The sequence below is a fragment of the Dermochelys coriacea genome, chromosome 6, assembly GCF_009764565.3.
Source record: "Dermochelys coriacea isolate rDerCor1 chromosome 6, rDerCor1.pri.v4, whole genome shotgun sequence".
Lineage (NCBI taxonomy): Eukaryota > Metazoa > Chordata > Testudines > Dermochelyidae > Dermochelys > Dermochelys coriacea.
In genome coordinates, this window is record NC_050073.1 from 10,282,455 (window position 1) to 10,306,630 (window position 24,176).

A 24,176-nucleotide genomic window follows, 5' to 3' on the forward strand; every position below is an offset into this window, starting at 1 on the left:
TGCATCCGATGAAGTGAGCTGTAGCTCACGAAAGCTTATGCTCAAATAAATTTGTTAGCCTCTAAGGTGCCACAAGTACTCCTTTTCTTTTTTGTGAATACAGACTAACACGGCTGCTACTCTGAAACCTGTTACAAGTGAGCAGGTGCTTCTAGCCTGTCTGAGAAGGCCCCCCTGTGGCCGTGTTCAGGCACTCCTGCTGAGTCCCTGCGTTGTAGGGCAGAACATCTGAGATGCTAAAAGGGTTGATACGCTCGCATCCTTGGATGTCTCCCATCCAAACACTGATGGGGCCTGACCCTGCTTGTCTCAAGCACTAATAAGGTCACTATCAGAAACAGCGTGGCCTCAATCTGAATTCACAGAGCATCAGCCCCTGTCTCCTCCCTCTGCTCTCTCCTGTGCAGCCTCCATGCTCGCTGCATCTACAATGCCAGTGACTTTCTGCCAGTCCAGGTCGAGGTCTTCTTGCCCCCCACACCTGCTCCAGTCACCCAGGCAGGACCCCTCCGGCTTGAGCTGCGCATCGCCACAGGTAGGTGACCCCTCACTCCAGCACTGAGATCCCATCCCCCTGAAGGACCACAGGTGTCTCAGCTCTGCTCTCCTCCTGCCCTCTCCCCCACAGACCTGAGCTACAGATCCTATCTCGCGGAGAGAGACTACCCTGTGGTGAAGGTGCTCAGGGACCCTGTCTACATGGAGGTTCGCATCCTGCAGAGAACAGACCCATCCCTGGTTCTCGTTCTGCACCAGTGCTGGGCCACCCCAAGCGCTAACCCCCTGCAGCAGCCGCAGTGGCCCATCCTGGTGGACGGGTGAGTGGCTGGGTTGGAGGGGGAGCATGGCTTGGGGAGGAGGAAGGCAGTTTCCTTGGTCCACCATTCTCTCATGCCTTGCTCCCAGGTGCCCGTTCCTGGGAGACAACTACAGAACCCAGCTTGTGCCCGTGGGCCCTGCCTCATCAGAGCTGCCCTTCCCGACTCACCACCAGCGCTTCGTCCTCTCCACCTTTGCCTTTGTGGACTCCGCTTCCCCAGTGGTGCTTGTCGGAGAGGTGAGAAGGGGCCTGCATATAAAGGGGGTGAGGAGGGGGACGTCGGAGTGCAGGGGCAGGAGCTCCTATTTTAGTCAGGTTCTGACCTTCAAATTGTCTCTGCTGAGGCGCTGCACGTGCACAACCAAACGGATGGCTGTGGATCTACTTCCTGGCTCCTAGCAGCACTGGCCAGTCACTCACTAACTCTATTCTCACTTATGTGGATTTTAGGTGTACATTTACTGTAGCGCCTCTGCTTGCTACCCCTCCCGGCTGGAGCCCTGCAGGACCATGTGCCCATCAGGAGCTGCCACAAGTAAGTGAGAGTGGCTTCATCCGGACACCAGTGGTCTGAAATCCATGTGGGTTTCTACAAGCTCCCCTCCCAAATACCAGAGGACTCGTAGTGAACAGAGATCTGCCTGTCCTGCTATATCAGAGGTGGGCGAAATACAGCCCGCAGGACCATTGTGCCCGGCCCCTGAGTTCCCGGCCGGGGAGGCTAGCCCCCGGCCACTCCCGTACTGTCCCTCTCCCTCGCAGCCTCAGCACACCTCCAGCACTCTGCTCCAGTAGGGCTGTGAGCTCCCGCTGCTCTGAGCAGCATCATAAGGGGGTTGGGATTTGATAAGGGGCTGAGGGTCCTGGGGGGCACAGGGGCTGGTTGGATTGGGCAGAGGCTCAGGGGGCAGTCGGGGCATTGGATCCCCCATCTGAGTCCGGTGGGGGCTGTCGGGGAGCAGCGGGTTGGATAGGGGTGTGGTCCCAGGGGGCAGTTAGGGGCAGGGGTCCTGGGAGGGGGCAGTCAGGAGACAAGGAGTTGGGGGCAGGGGGGGGGGTTCTGAGGTGGGCAGTCGGGGGCAGGAAGTGGGAGGGAGCCAGGCTGTCTGGGGAGGCACAGCCTTCGCTACCTGGCCCTCCATATAGTTTTGCAATGCTAATATTGGCCTCAGGCCAAAAGGTTTGCCCAGCCCTGTGCTATATACTGACTGGAAGGAGTTCATCCCAGCTCCTTATGTACCTCTACCATGTACTGTAGCACTAGCTAGGGTATGATGGGCTAACGCTAAGAGGTAAATGGCCTAATCTCCTACACCTGCCCTATATAGGAGACCATACTAGAAATTGCCTCTGGAGAGTGGAGTGTCTGCTACTCCTGATGATGAAATGGCCTTTCTTCCCATCTTCTCCCACGCTTCAAATAAGCAATTCATGAAGATCTAATACCTGGTACCACAACCTGTCAGGAGGCCTGTAAGGGCTCATGGCTGAGTCCATGGTGACGCTGCATTTCATCACATGATGCACACTCGCAACCAGAGGGCCCTGGATGGACAGCTCCCTAACTCTCCATTCCATCTCCCAGGAGGCCGCCGGTTTCTGGATATTGACAATGGGACAGGAGAGCCCCAGGACCTGGTGAGTTCTCATGGCCCTGTGATCTTCCAGGAGAGCCCAGAGCCGTGGAGAGAACACGTCTATGAGAACAAGGGTGAGTTTTCTGTTAACCCCTCGTAGGACAACTGACATCTTGCTGTATTCCAGATTACTGTGCAAGTCAATGCTGTCTAGGGGGTTCTAATATAAATGTTCATGGGGGGGCTACATGCAGAAGTCACTCCTTGACGATCCATATGTAAGCTAATGCTGGCTAACACCACCCCTGTGAGTGCTTCCTATGAGTGGGCCAATGTTGGGTTATTTCCTTATTCTTTGGACATTCATAGGATGTCTCAAACCAGCCAACTTGGGGGGGGGGGGGGGGACGACACTTTAGCACCTCAATGGTGATTTGTATGCCCTGAGCCTCCATGGCACTCAATGCACTGGGGCTAGCATTGCCTCAGCCATCCAATAGAGGGCAATCAATGGGATGGTGGTGCTGACTCACAATCTAAAAAGTGAGTTGACAATTCAAGTATCTTTCTGATGAAGGCTGGCCTAAGCGGTAGGGGGAGCACTACCGGGGCAGGGAAGTCCAGGTGTCGTCTCCACACTTTAGACCCTCCACAAATCTGGAGTGTCTTAACCTCCCCTCCTCCTCCTCCTCCAGACCCTGTCTCGAGACTGGACCTGACCCTGATGCTTCTGGCCATGCTCTCACTGGTGGCTGTGGTTTCTCTCGTTACTGTGACACTACTCTGTAGGAGAAGCAACTGGATGGCAAGGTCCCAAATCTTCCAAGGCAAATGACTGTGAAATGGGGGGGGGGGGGCAGAAATAAAGTCTCTGGACTGCTCTAATGTCTTGTGGTAGCATGTGTCCCTCTGGGGGAGGGAACAGCAGTTGCTGAGGCCAGGGGTCCACTACTGGCCTTGTAGCTTTTCCCCATTCAGCAGCAGAACAGACCTCTCTGCAGGGATAGACACCAGAATAGGATGTGGCATAGAGGACAGGAAGAAGACTGCAAGCTAGCACTAGACAAGGTAAATCAAGTGACGTTGTCTTGTCTCCTGGGGCCCTATGGGGGGGAGGGGTAGCCAGTCAGCCGAACTAGAGACTTTTTGGCTAATTTTCCTGTGAAGAGCTAGATTCTAACTCCACTGGGCACACAGTAAGAACTACTGGTTCTTGCCAATCTACCGTGAAGTCCATGTGAGCAAGCCCGGGGACGAGCCTAAGTCTGGTAACTAGAAACTCTCGTGTCTTCTGTGGGGGCTGTGGCCAGCCCCTAGCTTACAGGGGTGGTGAAGATTTCCCCCTTGTGTTTAGTGACTGGGAAACCTGGTGCTTCAAGACCTTAAGCATCCTGCCTTACAACTTATGGGGGAGATCCCAGCTGTATCTTCTGCTTCTTGACACGTAGGCTATATCTATGGGGCATTCCAAAGTGTGGCTGTAGTGTGCACACACGGACGTAAATGAGCGAGCTTTCATCAAGCGAGTTGCAATAACAGTAGTGGAAGCATGGACTATACAAGACTACCTGGGCCTCTGGGTTGCACTCCCGTGGGTAGCCTGTGCTGCTGTTGCTCTACTGCTTGATCTGGCTAGGCCAAAGCTACCTCGGCTACATCTACACCCTCGCCTCTGTCTACACGGCATTCTACCCTTCTCCATTTGCATTAGTTTCCTTCCATCTCACCTGGGGAAACTACAGCCCTCCAGCTCCTCTCCAAATCCCCTTCCAACAGCTAAAATCTTCTCTCCCACTGCTCCTACCATGTCAACACCCTCCACCTACTGTAGAACCCACAGGGCCAGTCACGCTAACGTGGTGTAACTGTTCTAACCCCTCTACTACTACTATCTTCTAGGGTTGCCTGCTGTGGGACCCGATCCTGCAGACACTGAACGTGCATGTGTAATGACTTCATGCATGCATGCATGGAGTTAAGCACATGCTGAGGGCAGGCCAAGCAACACAAACTTTCATTAAATGTCAACTTTCATTCTGCAGTAGGCAAAACCAATGCCTCAAAACTCCTCATGGAAAAAGCCGAAAGGCATGTGTATCCTAGAAATGCATGGGCACTCTCCTGAGATCTAGGAGACGTGGTTTGAGTCCCTGCTCTGCCTGACTGGCTACTCCTGCGTCCCAAAATGGAGTGTTGCAAGTCGGAGTCCTGGACTGGAAGAGGATGACAGCAGGGATCATGCTTTTGTTACTCTGTAAAAAGCATTGCCGCATGGCTTGGCACAATAACGAATTGAAGCCTGGTGGCTTACAGGCACAAGGCAACGAATTTGCCATTTGCTAAAATTTCAAGGTAGTATAAAGATCGTGCTGTAGTTGTAAAGGCCTTTGCTTCTGTGCTTAAGTTCTGTACGTGGGGGCTAACGAGGAGAATTTTTGCTGAAAGCTGGGCACTTATCCACTAGAAGCAACGGAGAAAGACTTGGGTGTATTGCTTGATCACAGATTGACTCTGCGATTTCACTGTGCTACAGCTGGGAACAAGGCTAAACCAGTCATGGGATACTCAGGTGAGGTATTTCCAGTAGAGACAGGGAAGTGCTAGTACCATCATACATGGCACTGGTGAGACCTCATCTGGAATACTGTATGCAGTTGTGGTGGTCCCATGTGGAAGATGAATTCCAACTGCACCAGATCTGGAGAAGGGCTACGAGGATGTCCAGAGGAATGGATAACCTCACTTAGGAGAGGAGACTGAAATACTTTCTATTTAGCCTAACCCAAAGAAGGCTGAGGAGAGAGAGTGATGAATGCTCTCTCCAACTGCAGCAGAGGGATAACTATCACAGAGGAATTAACAACATAAGCACCACTGTGGACACAAGAACAAATGGATATAAACTGGCCATAAAGAAGTTTAGGCTCTAGATTAAATAAAAGTTTCTCTCCAGCAGAGGAGTGAGGTTGTGGAGCAACCTTTCAAAGGGGGCGGGGGGCAAAAGCCTAACTGGCTTCAAGACTGAGCTTGATAAGTTTATGGAGGGGATGGTAGGATGAGACTGCCTACAATGGCACATGGCTGATCTGTGACTGCTAGCTGCAAATATCTCCAGGGGCTGGAGACTAGGACACTAGATGGGGAGGGCTCTGAGTTACTATAGAGAATTCTTTCCCCAAGGTATCTAGTTGGTGACCATTTTGGGGATTGGGAAGGAATTTCCCCCATGTCTGAGACCCTGTGGGTGGGGGTTTGCCATCCTCTCCAGCACAGGGCACGGGGTCACTTGCAGGTTTAAACTAATGTAAATGGGGGATTCTGTTTAGTTTTGTCTTTATATTTATTATTTGAGGACATCAGTAACTCAGACAGAGGTCATGGGTCTATTGCAGGAGTGGGTGGGTGAGGTTCTGTAGCCTGTAATGCGTAGGAGGTCAGACTAAATGACCAGGATGGTCCCTTCTGGCCTTAAAGTCTATGAAAGAAGAGAGAGGGGGTTCCCTGAAAGATCAACACTGGCAGCGGACAGCTAACTATAAGGAATAACGCAACACTGGAGATACAAGTTGCATGCAACTGGATGGGTGCCTGTGCCTTTCTTTCTACCAGCTAAATGACTGTCTATGCTGATTGCATTGTCACATCTTGCACATGAAAGACTTGGTATCATCTTGGCCCAGAAGTAAGACACATGATTGCCTTAGGGTACCGGAAACAATCCACAGGGAATGGTGCAAGCTACAATGTTTGCATCGGGATTGCCAGCACCGATCTGTGCCAGGATACAACAATAGCAATAAGCTGTTTCCTCCAACAACCCAACGGTGTATTTAAATGATGCAAAACTGGGCATCAGTACTGGTTGATGGACAGTGGGGGAGGGGGGCGGGTTATGTGCTTTCCAGGACTGTAGTGATGGAGAGGGGAGCTTAGCTAACCGAACTACCCTGGAGCCAAAAGAATAGGGTGGCAGCAGAAGAACAAGTTTCAGACACAAGGGTGTAACTTCTGTCTTTTTGCTATTGCTGCCTATTAAAATCTTTAAACGGAAAACCCTGGCTATCCCTAATTCTAAAGGTAGGGTGAAGAAGAAGGGAGGCCTCAGTAGCCTACTGAAAGGCCAGTTCTGAACATGTATAAAATGGCATTGCGTGGGGTTTCTTCCAGACACTGAAGGTGAGGGCTGATTTTCCACTGACAGAAAAGGCCTGCTTCAAAGTCATGGGAATCCTTCCATTGACTTCAGGGGCAGAGACACTAGACAGGAGAGAGTTGGAGGAGAGGATGAAACTTCTCCACTTAGGGGACAAGTGCTGAGTGTGATAGAAAAATGGCCAAATAAAATGTTTCTCCTGCAGAAGTAGAAAGACTTGGCCCTGGTCTACAGTATGCGGTTATTTCCAAAATAACAGTGTTACCTCAAAATAAAACTGGTTCCGTCCACACGACCAAACCAGTTTTTTTGATTGTAAGGGCTCTTTATTCCTATTTCTGTACTCCACCTGGGCAAGTGGAGTAGCACTAAAATCGAGATCGTAGTTCCGGGTTACAGGTACTGTGGACGCAATATGACGATATTGGCCTCCAGGAGCGATCCCAGAATGCTCACTTGTGACCGCTCTGGACAACTCTCTGAACTCCGCTGCACTAGGCAGTAAAAGCCCCGGGAACTTTTGAATTTCCTGTTTGGTCACCATCAGCACAGGCGACCATGCAGAGTCCACCATCTCAAGAGACCACGCAGTCCCAGATTCGCAGATGAGCTCCAGCATGGTCCGAACGGGAGATACTGGATCTCACTGCATGTTGGATAGACGAATCTCTTATGGCACAACTAAGTTCCAAAAAAAGGAACGCAAATATGTACGCTAAACTCGGCCATGATGGAAAGAGGCTACTCCAGGGACACAGAACAGTGTCGTACAAAAATCAAGGAGCTGCAAACTGAATTCTGTTGCCCGGCCGCATGTGATGGCTTACTCACACCAAAGTGGCAGGCACTTCAGTATGAGAGGCAAAATGAGACCTTGTACAGAAAGAACATGTGCTGTGTATTATGAATTGCCTGTTTCACTGAGAAAGTGTCCCCTTTGTTCTCTAACGTGTATCTTTTAAAATACTAACCTCCCTTTTTCTCCTCCTACAGCAGGTGCAAATGGTTCAATGCGGCCCCTATCTACTCTGTCCCCGCGGCTGGTCCAGATTAGAAGGTGGAAAAGTTGAACTCGAGACGAAGTTTGCCGAGCTCATGCAGTCCTCCCGCAGTGATAGGGCCCAGTTGAATGCACGGAGGCAAACAATTGCGGAGTCGCGTAAAGCGTTACATGAATACAAAGAGAGGAGGGATGTGGGTGATGAGAGCAGGCAGGATGCTATGGTCAAGTTCGTGGGGGAGCAAACTGACCTGCTCTGCTGTATGGTGGATCTAATGCGGGAAAGGAAGCAAGACCACAGACTGCCGCTGCAGCCCTTGAATAACCGCCCTCCCTCCTCCCCAAGTTCCATCGCCTCCTCACCCAGATGCCCAAGAACATGGGAGGGGAGGCTACGGGGACCAACACAGTCAACCCCAGGGGATTGCACAAGCAGCAGAAAGCTAGCATATCCTAAATTTTGATTTGGTTTCTGGACTTATCCTTCCCTCCTCCTCCTCCACCCACCTAACCCAATACCCCCCTCTAGCTTCTGATTTCTCTCAATGTTTTGTGCAACAAATAATAAAGAACATTTTTAAACAACGGTGACTTTATTTCCTTTCATATATATATATATATATATACATACACACGGGGGTGGGTAACTTTAAGAGAAACAACCGCAACTCTCACACCATACCCTGGCCGCACATGAAACTGGCTTTCAAAGCTTCTCTGATGTGCAGCGTGCCCTGCTGCGCTCTTCTAATCGCCCTGTTGTCTGGCTGTGTGAAACTGGCCACCAGGCAAGTTGCCTCAACCTCCCACCCCACCATAAATGTCTCCCCCTTACTCTCACAGATATTGTGGAGCACACAACAAGCAGCAATTACAATTGGAATATTGGTTGTGCTGAGATCTAACCGAGTCAGTAAACTGCGCCAGCACACTTTCTAACGTCCAAATGCACATTCTACCCCCATTCTGCACTTGCTCAGCCTAGAGTTGAACTGCTCCTTACTACTGTCCAGGGTGCCTGTGTACGGCTTCATGAGCCATGGCATTAAGGGGTAGGCTGCGTCCCTGAGGATAATTATAGGCATTTCAACATCCCCAAGAGTAATTTTCTGGTCTGGGAAGTAAGTTCCTTCCTGCAGCTGTTCAAACAGACCAGAGTTCCTGAAGGTGCAAGCGTAATGCACCTTTCTCGGCCATCCCACGTTGATGTCGGTGAAACATCCCTTGTGATCCACCAGTGCTTGCAGAACCATGGAAAAGTACCCCTTGCAGTTTATGGACTGGGCGCCCCGGTGTTCCGGGGCCAAGATGGGGATTTGTGTTCCGTCTGTCACCCGCCACGCTTAGGGAACCCCAGCGCATTAAAGCCATCCATGATGGTCTGCACGTTTCCCAAAGTCACTACTCTTGATAGCAGCTGGTCAATGATTGCATTGGCTACTTGCAACACAGCAGCCCCATAGTAGATTTCCCCACTCCAAACTGATTCCCGACTGACCCGTAGCTGTGGGGCGTTGCAAGCTTCCACAGGGCAATGGCCACTCGCTTCGAGGAAAGTGATCAGGAACAGTCAGCATGGATTCACCAAGGGCAAGTCATGCCTGACTAATCTAATTGCCTTCTACGATGAGACAAGTGGCTCTGTGGATGAGGGGAAAGCAGTGGACGTGTTGTTCCTTGATGTTAGCAAAGCTTTTGACCCGGTCTCCCACAGTATTCTTGCCAGCAAGTTAAAGAAGTATGGGCTGGATGAATGGACTATAAGGTGGATAGAAAGTTGGCTAGATTGTTGGGCTCAACGGGTAGTGATCAATGGCTCCATGTCTAGTTGGCAGTTGGTATCAAGTGGAGTGCCCCAAGGGTCGGTCCTTGGGCCGGTTTTGTTCAATATCTTCATAAATGATCTGGAGGATGGTGTGGATTGCACCCTCAGCAAGTTTGCAGATGACTAAACTGGGAGGAGAGGTTGATACGCTGGAGGGTAGGGATAGGATACAGAGGGCCCTGGACAAATTAGAGGATTGGGCCAAAAGAAATCTGATGAGGTTCAAGAAGGACAAGTGCAGAGTCCTGCACTTAGGATGGAAGAATCCCATGCACCGCTACAGACTGCGGGAACTGTGAGCGAGCTACTCACCGTGCACCGCTCCGACATTCGATGCTAGCATGGTAACGTGGACGCATATTCACGCGCTTTAGTGGGGACACAGAAGACCGAACGTATAAAATAGCTTCCGAAAATTTGAATAGAATAATTTTGAAATAATTTTGTACTGTGGACGTACTGAGGGTTAGCAGTGCCATGAGAAAAAGGCAGAGGGAGCCTAGGAAAGTCACCAGCCAAGAGAAGCTCAAGAGGCCCAAGCCTATTGAGGTGTCTTTGCGTCCCATCCTCAGGTTTCACATAGCTCAGGCTGAGGCCTGCCTCGTTCTGTGGAGCTCCATACTTGGCCAGGTTAGGTTTCTTCAAGGCCTGGTATGAGGCCTCCCTGCTTTTTGACTAGTTTCATTCCGAACTTGGACTCTGCACAGGCCACCAGGGCTAACCCCCTTAATCTTATTTGAAAAGAGCTATAAAATCATTAACAATCATGGGCCTCAGTTCCACATCTCAGCAGAACAGTGGCACCTCCATCAGCCCCTGGCACCATGCCAGAGCCCTGTTTCAACACGGACTCAGAAAGAACGCAGTGACTCCAAGTGAATTAACACCACTGTTTCCTGGACCTCCTGGGTTTTGCCCACAGATCCCCCTACTCGGCACTGAGCAGGCCTGATCCGTCCAAAGGTATGACATGTAATGTTACACTAGCAGAGCTGTGGGGGAGGCGTGTTTGGCAGCTGCTAGCATCAGGCTCAGGGCCCCATTCTCCATTCCCCAGTCACAGGAGCAGTTTCTCTAAATACCTTGCCTGCCGCAAAGATAAAGCATCTTTGAATAAGTTTTATATCCCTTCACCGATGCCCCTCCGCCCCAGTGTTCACAACACAACAGGGAAGTGGGGAAGAAGCAGAGACAGAGTTACCAACTCTCATCAGGTTATTGTGAGTGATGCAATACGTTGTGCTTTTCTTGAAGCTCCAGCTTTCCAGGAGATGGGGCTTGAAATAAAACATCAGTTACCATGGGACTTTTCACCCTGAGCTTTGCACTTTTCACCCGGTCCCTCCCCAGCAGCAGGCAGCTCCCCAGGTGCTGCCTCTCTGCTCATCTGATTCACACCCCGCCCCTTCCACACCACTCACCCTAGAAAGCCCCAGTCCCACAACCTCCCCATTGATGAGAAGTGGCTGCTGAGCAGGGCTTCTTTCTTAGCACTTTCAGCCATGGGGCTGAGCTGTAGGTATTTTGTGGGCTTAGTGCTGCTCTGGTCCCTAAGGATAGCCCTTGGGCAGGGGGACTTCCACAGGGTCAGCTTCTCTGTCTTGCAACATGAGTATGATTGTGGAGACTATGGGATGCAGCTGCTGGTCTTTCCCAGCCAGGGCCGCACCGTCCGCTTCAAAGTTGTGGGTAAGTAGCTGCCTGGCTGCTTCTTAAGAAAGCTGAGAAGCCTCCTGGTTGTCTGTCCTCTTAGACATGTAGGAGGGTTTTATGGGTCTCCTGTGGAAACCTCTTACTTCTACAGTATGTAATGAGAACTTTAGGAAGGGAAAAAGAAGGTCCTACTCTAGTGCTTCTTGGTGGCCTGGCTGTTACCCTCAAATGTTGAGAACCCTGGTCTCCTGAAGTGAGAGTCTGTGGTTTCTGTCCCCTGGAGAAAAGACTGGAGTTAGGCCTAACAGTTGAATCCAGGTAGCTAAGTTTTCCTCACAACAGCCTGCAGACCGTGACCCAAAAAATAGCAAAGGGTAAATCGGGAATCATGCTGGGGGGGGGGGGGGGAGACTGTAAAAGGACATAGCAAAATGTGGCTGGGTATCCCAAGCTCTGGTGTAACTCAGCCCTCTGAGCTCCAGACACCTGAATCCTGTGGCCTCTGTGGGCCTCACCTCACTGTTGTCGTGACCTAGTGTGGCATGGCCTGGCCTGGCCTGGCTAGGCCACTCTGAGCACTCCTGGCTGTAGGTCAGACTTGGTAAATGAGGGCCGTCCTGTACCTTTGGAGCTGCTTACCACCATGCTAAACTCCACTAAACTGAAGGATGTGACAAAACCACGGTCACTGTTCCAAACATGGCTACCTGGCTAAGCTTCATCAAGGGCTTTAACTCTTCCTTACCCATGACCTGTATGACTCTCTCCACAGATGAGTTTGGGACACCCTTTGAAGTTACCAACTGCTCCATTGTCTCCATTGGGTCACATCTGGTGAGCAAGGAGTGATGATCTTCTCGGCTGGCTACAATGGCTGCCATGTCCATAAGAAGGTGAGGGGGGTTGGCGCGCCTCACCCCAGTGTACCTGAGCAACTACAGAGCTGTAGATGGGTCCATACCTGCTGTCACAGCAGCCTGTGCAGCTGGGAGTGCTGTGCTTAGTGCCTACAGAGAGTCTGTTATGCCACAATACTGATTCACTGGTGTCTCTTTATTGCGGTGGGCGTAACCAGCTGCAGGTCCGAGTGGAGGAACTGCTGAGCACCAGGGCCATGCTGCCACCTATGATGTGAACATGACCGCCCCAAGCCCACTGAACGTGACTTCTCCCCAGAGGAGACCATGCGCTACATGCCGCAGCCGGCCTGGTGCGCCCGGTGCCCCAGCCGCAGCCGGGCCTGGTGCGCCCGGTGCCCAGCCGCAGCCGGGCCTGGTGCGCCCGTGCCCCAGCCGCAGCCGGGCCTGGTGCGCCGGTGCCCCGCCGCCGGCCTGGTGCGCCCTGCCCCAGCCGCAGCCGGGCCTGGTGCCCCGGTGCCCCAGCCCAGCCGGCCTGGTGCGCCCGTGCCCAGCCGCAGCCGGCCCGGTGCCCCAGCCGCAGCCGGGCCTGGTGCGCCCGGTGCCCCAGCCGCAGCCGGGCCTGGTGCGCCCGGTGCCCCAAGCCGCAGCCGGGCCTGGTGCGCCCGGTGCCCCAGCCGCAGCCGGGCTGGTGCGCCCGGTGCCCCAGCCGCAGCCGGGCCTGGTGCGCCCGGTGCCCCACATCTCTCCTCCACCAAGCAACATAGGTGTGTCAGAGGTCAGACTCCCCAACTGTTCTGAGTGCATGTGGGTCCCCTCTAATGGAAGGTTTCATGGTCCACTTCTGACCCCTGTGTTGGTCTACAGGGGAGCTGAACCTGTCCCCTGCTTGTGGCTGCCATGTTCGAGCTGGTGTTGACAGTGTTGTAATCCATGATCAAAAATGAGATTCGTTTAGAAATCATGCTGTTCGCCCCCAGTTTATTTGAAGAGGGAGGGGTGGCTATTTGCCTTCTGGTTTTCCAAAGCTTTAGAGGGAAAGCACTTGCTTTCCAAGTCTGAGCTTCTTTGGGGCAAAATCCAGTCGCACATCCACCAATGTGTCCTTGCCATTGGCTGCTCAGAGGGGTTTCCCCTGTTCCTCCACTATCCCAGGGTTTGGGATCTGATGTTGTTTCCCTTCAGATCTCACCGCCACATCTGCTTGCAATCTGTCTCCTTCTCCCCATGCGTCTCACGCAGGCTCTCCACAGCTCTTAGTCCCTCTGCGCTCTTAGAGTCCTGTCTAGCCCTTCCCCTAAACCAGAGTGGCAGCCACTTTGCCTGTAGGTACAGCTTCAGTCTCATTAAAGAAATTCACTGCCATGTTTATGAGGGGCACTTTCCTCTGATCGGCTATGGGGAAATGGTGGCCATCCTGCTAGCTTCTGCCCCATTAGCAGTAAAGGGAGATAGTGACTTTAATAAAGGAAAAATTCCTAGAGTAGGCGTCTGATCACCATTTCATAAGATGGCTAGAAAAACCCACCCCAGAACTGCTAACTGTGATAAATGGGAGTGGACCACACTGCTGGCTGTGTGGAGGGGGCTGTAGGGTGTGGGTGGGGGCTCTGCTCTGACGCAGCAGCAGATCAGGAGCCTGAATTTCCATGTGAAACTTTAAGCCTGGTATCGGGCTTAATGCTAAGAAGGGCAACGTGCTACATCTGGAGGACGGGGGTGGGGATTTGAGCACAATGCTCTCTGAGGTGGTATGTGGTTGGAGGTTATGGTTGTGGGGCAGGGTGAGCTGGGATGGAGGACCATGGTGGGAGCTCTTGCAGCCCTTTGGGGAAGGGCAAGAGGGTTGGACTGGTGTTGAGGTCGGCCACTTGTCCAGAGGTCACTACAGATATTCAAAAGCCTCTGGGGAAGGGTCTCTTGTGATCCCTTCAGAGGATCTCTAGCTCTCTTTAATCCACACCCTGCTGTTCCAGGTGCCCATCTCACAGAGGAGCAGTGCCGTGTGGTGGCTGGGAAGATTCCCTGTGCAGATGCCCCAGGCCAAGCTGCTTGCTTCCAGGCTGGCTGCTGTTATGATGAGACGGACCTCACTACCCCCTGCTACTATGGCAACACAGGTAGGAGACCTGCCCTCCTGTCAGCTTATGGAGCCTTTTGCCATCTCTGTCCTGGGAAGCTTGGTGAGACGCCATAGCTCTCAGATGAGTTTGGTCACTACCTACTAGCATAGTGAAGTAGCCTTGGATACAATGTCTTTGTATCTCTCTCTCTAGGCTGCAGCTGGCATCAGTTGTGTGCAAAGGGATTCCTTCCTACATCACGGTCTCTCCTCAGCTGCCCAATGCCTGGCAGATCTTGAGAGCAAACACTAAATGTGTGGTGGCAGAGGAAGAACCATCAGACGGTACAGGCTGGTGCTCCATCATCGGATCGATGGATAACTCTGCCGGCTTGTCTTGTTCCTCCACAACATGAGCTGCAATCATGCTGTGTCAGGCAAACCCACTTACCCCCCTGGGGCTTCATTTGATAGATTCCAAAGCCAGAAGGGACCATTGTGATCATTAGTCTGATTTCCTATATAACACAAGCTATAGAATTTCCCTGAAATAACTCCTAGAGCAGATCTCTTGGCAGACATCCAGTCTTGCCTTATCAGTGATGGAGAATCCACCATGACCCTGGGCAAACCATTCCAATGGCTAACTACCCTCGCTCTCCGATCTACACCTTCTTTAAATACTTAACCTTCTCTCTGTCTAAAGAGACAGAATTTGGTCACTACAAGGCCTGGTTTCTAATATTTCTCATGGCTCTTCTCCAATCTATCATCCGTGGTGTGGCATGGAACTCTTGCCCAATTCCTATACCAGGAACATGTATACTTAATCCTGCTCCTTTGTGTTGCAGTCACTGTTCAGTGCCTCCTGGACGGTCACTTTGTTCTGGTGGTCTCCAGGGACGTGTCTGATCACCCCATCATCCTGGAGAGTGTCCGGCTAGCCTATGCCCAGGCAGGGTGTGACCCCATCAGGATGACTGAGGCTTTTGTGATCTTCCGCTTCCCCCTCATGCAGTGCGGCACCACAGTCCAGGTGAGGGGACACCCACGGGAAGCCAGGGTGAGTGCTCTGCTCAGGGTCTTGGGGGACTAACCTGCCCCATGTCTCCACTCTTCCAGGTGATCCATGACAAACTGATCTATGAGAACCAGCTGATCTCTGGCATCGACATCCGGACTGGGCCAGACGGCTCCATCACCCGGGACAGCACCTTCATGTAAGTTGGCCTGCTCTATTGACTAGCAAGGAAGTGATGGTGAGCAGTCTTCAGCCCTTCCACAGTGCAAGCGTGAGGCCAGATACTTCCCCTGGCAAAGATCCGATCCATCAATCTCTTTCGACAGCCTCTCCTGAGCACCAAAGGACTTGGGGGATGTTCTACAGGTATGGATTCCCTGCAGTCGGGGACATCCCCTTTTCTGAGTGTGGGGCAATGCACCTGATCCCTAATGGGGCATGGGGCAAAAATCTTGCTTTGTGAAGGGAAGGACACTCTGTGCAGCTGACTGTCTCATCAAATGCCAACATTGGTCAGCCTCACCTCAGTCCCTGGAAAAATCCTGCAGCAGGTCATCAAGGAATCCGTTTTGAAGCACTTGGAGGAGAGGAAGGTGATCAGGACCAGCCAAAATGGATTCGCCAAGGGCAAGTCATGCCTGACCAACCGGATTGCTTTCTATGATGAGAGCTGGCTCTGTGGATATGATATACCTTGACTCTAACAAAGTTTGATACAGTCTCCCACAGTAGTCTCGCCATTCATCCAGCCCATACTACTTTAACTTGCTGGCAAAAGGTGGATCGAAAGCTGGCTAGATCGTCAAGCTCAACGGGTAGTGATCAACAGCTCTGTCTAGTTGGCAGCTGGTATCAAGCGGCATGCCCCAGGGGTCGGTCCTGGGGCTGGTTTTGTTCGTCATTAATGATCTGGATGATGGGATGGCTTACACCCTCACAAGTTAATGGATGACACTAGGTTGGGGGGAGAGGTAGATAGGGTCCAGAGTGACCTAGGAAAAATTGAAAATTGGGCTAAAAGAAATCCGAGGTTCGATCAGGACCAGTGCAGAGTCCTGCACTTAGGAGGGAAGAATCCATTCCCTGGTACAGGCTGGGGACCGACTGGCTAAGCAGCAGTTCCCCAGACAAGGACCTGGGGATCACAGTGGACGAGAAGCTGGCTACGAATCAACAGTGGGCCCTTGTTCCCAAGAAAGCTACTACTATATTGGGCTGCATTAGTAGGAGCACTGCCAGCAGATGGAGGGTAGTGACGATTCCCCTCTATTCAGCACTAGGGAGGCCCATCTGGAGTACTGTGTCCAGCTTTGGTCCCCCCACTACAGAAAGGATGTGGAAAAATTGGAGAGAGTCCAGCAGAGGGCAACAAAAATGATTAGGGGGCTAGGGCACGTGACTCATGAGGAGAGGCTGAGGGAACTGGGCTTGTTTAGTCCGCAGAAGAGACGAGTGTGGGGGGGATTTGATAGCAGCCTTCAACTACCTGAAGGGGTTCCAAGGAGGATGGAGCTAGGCCGTTCTCAGTGGTGGCAGATGACCGAACAAGGAGCAATGGTCTCAAGCTGCAGTGGGGGAGGTCGAGGTTGGCTACTGGGGGGTGGGATGGGACTATTTCACTAGGAGGGTGGTGAAGCACTGGAATGCTCACCTAGGGAGGTGGCAGAATCTCCATCCTTAGAGGTTCTGAATACCTGGCTTGACCAAGCCCTGGCTGGGATGATTTAGTTGGGGTTGGTCCTGCTTTGAGCAGCGGGTGGGACTAGCTCTTCCAATCCTCATCTTATGATTCTACATGCCACTTGCTATGTGATCTCCAATGATGACAAGTAGGCACAGCCAGTCTGACCTGAGAAGGCCTCCACCTGGATAACTCACTACAGGGTTGGTGGAAAGAGAGCTTGGATAACAGTTGGTGGCAAACTTGAGAATGCTGCCAAGAGAGATGTGACAACAAGTGAGCAAAAAAGAAAAGGAGTACTTGTGGCACCTTGGAGACTAACAAATTTATTAGAGCATAAGCTTTCGTGAGCTACAGCTCACTTCACCGGATGCATTTGGTGGAAAATACAGTGGGGAGATCTATTTATATATACACACAGAGAGAGAGAGAGAACGTGAAACAATGGGTTTTATCATACACACTGTAAGGAGAGTGATGACTTAAGATGAGCTATTACCGGGGGCGGGGGGGAAGGAGGAAAATCTTTTGTAGTGATGATCAAGGTGGGCCAGTTTCCAGCAGTTAACAAGAACGTCTGAGAAACAGTGGAGGGTGGGGTGGGGAGAGAAATAACATGGGGAAATGACTCATCCTCTCCCAGTCTCTATTCAAGCCTAAGTTGATTTTATCCAGTTTGCAAATTAATTCCAATTCAGCAGTCTCTCGTTGGAGTCTGGTTTTATGTTGTTGAAGGATCGCCACTCTCAGGTCTGTAATCATGTGACCAGAGAGATTGAAGTGTTCTCCGACTGGTTTTTGAATGTTCTAATTCTTGACGTTCGATTTGGGTCCGTTTAGTCTTTTACGTAGAGACTGTCCAGTTTGACCAATGTACATGGCAGGGGCATTGCTGGCACATGATGGCATATATCCCATTGGTAGATGCGCAGGTGAACGAGCCTCTGATAGTGTGGCTGATGTGATTAGGCCCTGTGATGGTGTCCCCTGAATAGATATGTGGACAGAGTTGGCAACGGGCTTTGTTGCAAGGATAGGTTCCTGGGTTAGTGGTTCTGTTGTGTGGTGTGTGGTTGCTGGTGAATATTTGCTTCAGGTTGGGGGGCTGTCCTGGACTGGCACAGGACAGGACTGGCCTGTCTCCCAAGGTCTGAGAGTGATGGGTCGTCCTTCAGGATAAGTTGTAGATCCTTGATGATGCGTTGGAGAGGTTTTAGTTGGGGGCTGAAGGTGATGGCTAGTGGCCTTCTGTTGTTTTCTTTGTTGGGCCTGTCGTGTAGTAGGTGACTTCTGGGCACTCTTCTGGCTCTGTCAATCTGTTTCTTCACTTGTAAGAATGCATGATGGAGATCTTGTAGGTGTTTGTCTCTGTCTGAGGGGTTGGAGCAAATGCGGTTATATCGTAGAGCTTGGCTGTAGACAGTGGATCGTGTGGTGTGATCTGATGAAAGCTGGAGGCATGTAGGTAGGAATAGCGGTCAGTAGGTTTCCGATATAGGGTGGTGTTTATGTGACCATCGCTTATTAGCACTGTAGTGTCCAGGAAGTGGATCTCTTGTGTGGACTGGTCCAGGCTGAGGTTGATGGTGGGATGGAAATTGTAGAAATTCTGGTGGAATTCCTCAAGGGCTTCTTTTCCATGGGTCCAGATGATGAAGACGTCATCAATGTAGCGCAAGTAGAGTAGGGGCATTGGGGGACAAGAGCTGAGGAAGCGTTGTTCTAAGTCAGCCATAAAAAAGTTGGCCTACTGTGGGGCCATGTGGGTACCCATAGCAGTACCGCTGATTTGAAGGTATACATGGTCCCCAAATGTGAAATAGTTATGGGTGAGGACCAAGTTCGGCCACCAGGTTAGCTGTGACATTATCGGGGATACTGTTCCTGATGGCTTGCAGTCCGTCTTTGTGTGGCATGCTGGTGTAGAGGGCTTCCACATCCATAGTGGCTAGGATGGTGTTTTTAGGAAGATCACCGATGGATTGTAGCTTCCTCAGGAAGTCAGTGGTGTCTCGAAGATAGCTGGGAGGGCTGGTAGCGTAGGGCCTGAGGAGGGAGTCTACATAGCCAGACGATCCTGCTGTCAGGGTGCCAATGCCTGAGATGATGGGGCGTCCAGGATTTCCAGGTTAGACTACCCCAGGTTGGAGTTCCAGGGCTGTGTCTGTGTAGATTTGTTCTTGTGCTTTTTCAGGGAGTTTCTTGAGCAAATGCTGTAGTTTCTTTTGGTAACCCTCAGTGGGATCAGAGGGTAATGGCTTGTAGAAAACGGTGTTGGAGAGCTGCCTAGTAGCCTCTTGTTCATATTCCGACCTAGTCATGATGATGACGACGACAGCACCTCCTTTGTCAGCCTTTATGATTATGATGTCAAAGTTGTTTCTGAGGCTGTGGATGGCATTGTGTTCTGCATGGCTGAGGTTATGGGGCAAGTGATGCTGCTTTTCCACAATTTCAGCCCGTGCACGTCGGCGGAAGCACTCTATGGAGAAGTCCAGTCTGTTGTTTCGACCTTCAGGAGGAGTCCACCCAGAATCCTTCTTTTTGTAGCGTTGGTAGGAAGGTCCTTGTGGGTTAATACGTTGGTTAGAGGTGTGTTGGAAATATTCCTTGAGTCGGAGACGTCAAAAATAGGATTCTAGGTCACCACAGAACTGTATCGTGTTCGTGGGGGTGGAGGGGCAAAAGGAGAGGCCCCGAGATAGGACAGATTCTTCTGCTGGGCTAAGAGTATAGTTGGACAGATGAACAATATTGCTGGGTGGGATAAGGGAACCTCTGTTGTGGCCCCTTGTGGCATGTAGTAGTTTCAAGAGTTTAGTGTCCTGCTTCTCTACAAGAGAAAAAGGACAAGTGTGTTGTAGATGGCTTGTCTACTTTTTGTAAAGTCCAGCCATGAGGAAGTTTGTGTGGAAGGTTGGCTCTTATGAGAGTATCCCGTTTTGAGAGCTCATTCGTAATCTTTCCCTGTTTGCTGTAGAGGATGTTGACCAGGTGGTTCCGCAGTTTCTTTGAGAGTGTGTGGCACAAGCTGTTGGCATAGTCTGTGTGGTATGCAGATTGTAATGGATTTTTTTCCCTTCAGTCCTCTTGGTATGTTGTCCATCTCTTTGCATTTGGAGAGGAAGATGTCTGTCTGTATCTGTACAAGCTTTTTGTCATGAAGTTGATAGATTTCCACTCCATACGGCTAAATTCAGTCTCCTTACTCTCCTTACAGTGTGTATGATCTCTGTGTGTATAAATGTCCCCACTGTATTTTCCACCGAATGCATCCGATGAAGTGAGCTGTAGCTCACGAAAGCTTATGCTCAAATAAATTTGTTAGCCTCTAAGGTGCCACAAGTACTCCTTTTCTTTTTTGTGAATACAGACTAACACGGCTGCTACTCTGAAACCTGTTACAAGTGAGCAGGTGCTTCTAGCCTGTCTGAGAAGGCCCCCCTGTGGCCGTGTTCAGGCACTCCTGCTGAGTCCCTGCGTTGTAGGGCAGAACATCTGAGATGCTAAAAGGGTTGATACGCTCGCATCCTTGGATGTCTCCCATCCAAACACTGATGGGGCCTGACCCTGCTTGTCTCAAGCACTAATAAGGTCACTATCAGAAACAGCGTGGCCTCAATCTGAATTCACAGAGCATCAGCCCCTGTCTCCTCCCTCTGCTCTCTCCTGTGCAGCCTCCATGCTCGCTGCATCTACAATGCCAGTGACTTTCTGCCAGTCCAGGTCGAGGTCTTCTTGCCCCCCACACCTGCTCCAGTCACCCAGGCAGGACCCCTCCGGCTTGAGCTGCGCATCGCCACAGGTAGGTGACCCCTCACTCCAGCACTGAGATCCCATCCCCCTGAAGGACCACAGGTGTCTCAGCTCTGCTCTCCTCCTGCCCTCTCCCCCACAGACCTGAGCTACAGATCCTATCTCGCGGAGAGAGACTACCCTGTGGTGAAGGTGCTCAGGGACCCTGTCTACATGGAGGTTCGCATCCTGCAGAGAACAGACCCATCCCTGGTTCTCGTTCTGCACCAGTGCTGGGCCACCCCAAGCGCTAACCCCCTGCAGCAGCCGCAGTGGCCCATCCTGGTGGACGGGTGAGTGGCTGGGTTGGAGGGGGAGCATGGCTTGGGGAGGAGGAAGGCAGTTTCCTTGGTCCACCATTCTCTCATGCCTTGCTCCCAGGTGCCCGTTCCTGGGAGACAACTACAGAACCCAGCTTGTGCCCGTGGGCCCTGCCTCATCAGAGCTGCCCTTCCCGACTCACCACCAGCGCTTCGTCCTCTCCACCTTTGCCTTTGTGGACTCCGCTTCCCCAGTGGTGCTTGTCGGAGAGGTGAGAAGGGGCCTGCATATAAAGGGGGTGAGGAGGGGGACGTCGGAGTGCAGGGGCAGGAGCTCCTATTTTAGTCAGGTTCTGACCTTCAAATTGTCTCTGCTGAGGCGCTGCACGTGCACAACCAAACGGATGGCTGTGGATCTACTTCCTGGCTCCTAGCAGCACTGGCCAGTCACTCACTAACTCTATTCTCACTTATGTGGATTTTAGGTGTACATTTACTGTAGCGCCTCTGCTTGCTACCCCTCCCGGCTGGAGCCCTGCAGGACCATGTGCCCATCAGGAGCTGCCACAAGTAAGTGAGAGTGGCTTCATCCGGACACCAGTGGTCTGAAATCCATGTGGGTTTCTACAAGCTCCCCTCCCAAATACCAGAGGACTCGTAGTGAACAGAGATCTGCCTGTCCTGCTATATCAGAGGTGGGCGAAATACAGCCCGCAGGACCATTGTGCCCGGCCCCTGAGTTCCCAGCCGGGGAGGCTAGCCCCCGGCCACTCCCGTACTGTCCCTCTCCCTCGCAGCCTCAGCACACCTCCAGCACTCTGCTCCAGTAGGGCTGTGAGCTCCCGCTGCTCTGAGCAGCATCATAAGGGGGTTGGGATTTGATAAGGGGCTGAGGGTCCTGGGGGGCACAGGGGCTGGTTGGATTGGGCAGAGGCTCAGGGGGCAGTCGGGGCATTGGATCCCCCATCTGAGTCCGGTGGGGGCTGTCGGGGAGCAGCGGGTTGGATAGGGGTGTGGTCCCAGGGGGCAGTTAGGGGCAGGGGTCCTGGGAGGGGGCAGTCAGGAGACAAGGAGTTGGGGGCAGGGGGGGGGGTTCTGAGGTGGGCAGTCGGGGGCAGGAAGTGGGAGGGAGCCAGGCTGTCTGGGGAGGCACAGCCTTCGCTACCTGGCCCTCCATATAGTTTTGCAATGCTAATATTGGCCTCAGGCCAAAAGGTTTGCCCAGCCCTGTGCTATATACTGACTGGAAGGAGTTCAGCCCAGCTCCTTATGTACCTCTACCATGTACTGTAGCACTAGCTAGGGTATGATGGGCTAACGCTAAGAGGTAAATGGCCTAATCTCCTACACCTGCCCTATATAGGAGACCATACTAGAAATTGCCTCTGGAGAGTGGAGTGTCTGCTACTCCTGATGATGAAATGGCCTTTCTTCCCATCTTCTCCCACGCTTCAAATAAGCAATTCATGAAGATCTAATACCTGGTACCACAACCTGTCAGGAGGCCTGTAAGGGCTCATGGCTGAGTCCATGGTGACGCTGCATTTCATCACATGATGCACACTCGCAACCAGAGGGCCCTGGATGGACAGCTCCCTAACTCTCCATTCCATCTCCCAGGAGGCCGCCGGTTTCTGGATATTGACAATGGGACAGGAGAGCCCCAGGACCTGGTGAGTTCTCATGGCCCTGTGATCTTCCAGGAGAGCCCAGAGCTGTGGAGAGAACACGTCTATGAGAACAAGGGTGAGTTTTCTGTTAACCCCTCGTAGGACAACTGACATCTTGCTGTATTCCAGATTACTGTGCAAGTCAATGCTGTCTAGGGGGTTCTAATATAAATGTTCATGGGGGGGCTACATGCAGAAGTCACTCCTTGACGATCCATATGTAAGCTAATGCTGGCTAACACCACCCCTGTGAGTGCTTCCTATGAGTGGGCCAATGTTGGGTTATTTCCTTATTCTTTGGACATTCATAGGATGTCTCAAAACCAGCCAACTTGGGGGGGAGGGGGGGGACGACACTTTAGCACCTCAATGGTGATTTGTATGCCCTGAGCCTCCATGGCACTCAATGCACTGGGGCTAGCATTGCCTCAGCCATCCAATAGAGGGCAATCAATGGGATGGTGGTGCTGACTCACAATCTAAAAAGTGAGTTGACAATTCAAGTATCTTTCTGATGAAGGCTGGCCTAAGCGGTAGGGGGAGCACTACCGGGGCAGGGAAGTCCAGGTGTCGTCTCCACACTTTAGACCCTCCACAAATCTGGAGTGTCTTAACCTCCCCTCCTCCTCCTCCTCCAGACCCTGTCTCGAGACTGGACCTGACCCTGATGCTTCTGGCCATGCTCTCACTGGTGGCTGTGGTTTCTCTCGTTACTGTGACACTACTCTGTAGGAGAAGCAACTGGATGGCAAGGTCCCAAATCTTCCAAGGCAAATGACTGTGAAATGGGGGGGGGGGGGCAGAAATAAAGTCTCTGGACTGCTCTAATGTCTTGTGGTAGCATGTGTCCCTCTGGGGGAGGGAACAGCAGTTGCTGAGGCCAGGGGTCCACTACTGGCCTTGTAGCTTTTCCCATTCAGCAGCAGAACAGACCTCTCTGCAGGGATAGACACCAGAATAGGATGTGGCATAGAGGACAGGAAGAAGACTGCAAGCTAGCACTAGACAAGGTAAATCAAGTGACGTTGTCTTGTCTCCTGGGGCCCTATGGGGGGGAGGGGTAGCCAGTCAGCCGAACTAGAGACTTTTTGGCTAATTTTCCTGTGAAGAGCTAGATTCTAACTCCACTGGGCACACAGTAAGAACTACTGGTTCTTGCCAATCTACCGTGAAGTCCATGTGAGCAAGCCCGGGGACGAGCCTAAGTCTGGTAACTAGAAACTCTCGTGTCTTCTGTGGGGGCTGTGGCCAGCCCCTAGCTTACAGGGGTGGTGAAGATTTCCCCCTTGTGTTTAGTGACTGGGAAACCTGGTGCTTCAAGACCTTAAGCATCCTGCCTTACAACTTATGGGGGAGATCCCAGCTGTATCTTCTGCTTCTTGACACGTAGGCTATATCTATGGGGCATTCCAAAGTGTGGCTGTAGTGTGCACACACGGACGTAAATGAGCGAGCTTTCATCAAGCGAGTTGCAATAACAGTAGTGGAAGCATGGACTATACAAGACTACCTGGGCCTCTGGGTTGCACTCCCGTGGGTAGCCTGTGCTGCTGTTGCTCTACTGCTTGATCTGGCTAGGCCAAAGCTACCTCGGCTACATCTACACCCTCGCCTCTGTCTACACGGCATTCTACCCTTCTCCATTTGCATTAGTTTCCTTCCATCTCACCTGGGGAAACTACAGCCCTCCAGCTCCTCTCCAAATCCCCTTCCAACAGCTAAATCTTCTCTCCCACTGCTCCTACCATGTCAACACCCTCCACCTACTGTAGAACCCACAGGGCCAGTCACGCTAACGTGGT

General features: G+C 51.9%; 1 protein-coding gene across 1 annotated transcript in view; it reads left to right on the forward strand.

The window, feature by feature from the left end:
- LOC119856933 (zona pellucida sperm-binding protein 1-like) overlaps window positions 1-23,197 on the forward strand; it is a 32,129-nt gene extending 8,932 nt beyond the window's left edge. The window contains exons 7-24 of the mRNA XM_043516321.1: window positions 408-535; window positions 629-818; window positions 907-1,057; window positions 1,271-1,355; window positions 2,406-2,531; window positions 3,093-3,224; window positions 10,912-11,064; window positions 11,801-11,862; window positions 12,535-12,652; window positions 13,862-14,005; window positions 14,799-14,983; window positions 15,070-15,167; window positions 20,327-20,454; window positions 20,548-20,737; window positions 20,826-20,976; window positions 21,190-21,274; window positions 22,325-22,450; window positions 23,013-23,197. Coding sequence (XP_043372256.1) covers window positions 408-535; window positions 629-818; window positions 907-1,057; window positions 1,271-1,355; window positions 2,406-2,531; window positions 3,093-3,224; window positions 10,912-11,064; window positions 11,801-11,862; window positions 12,535-12,652; window positions 13,862-14,005; window positions 14,799-14,983; window positions 15,070-15,167; window positions 20,327-20,454; window positions 20,548-20,737; window positions 20,826-20,976; window positions 21,190-21,274; window positions 22,325-22,450; window positions 23,013-23,152 — 2,392 coding nt within the window. The 3' untranslated portion in view covers window positions 23,153-23,197. The remainder of the gene's footprint in view (window positions 1-407; window positions 536-628; window positions 819-906; window positions 1,058-1,270; window positions 1,356-2,405; window positions 2,532-3,092; window positions 3,225-10,911; window positions 11,065-11,800; window positions 11,863-12,534; window positions 12,653-13,861; window positions 14,006-14,798; window positions 14,984-15,069; window positions 15,168-20,326; window positions 20,455-20,547; window positions 20,738-20,825; window positions 20,977-21,189; window positions 21,275-22,324; window positions 22,451-23,012) is intronic.
- Window positions 23,198-24,176: the final 979 nt, after the last annotated feature.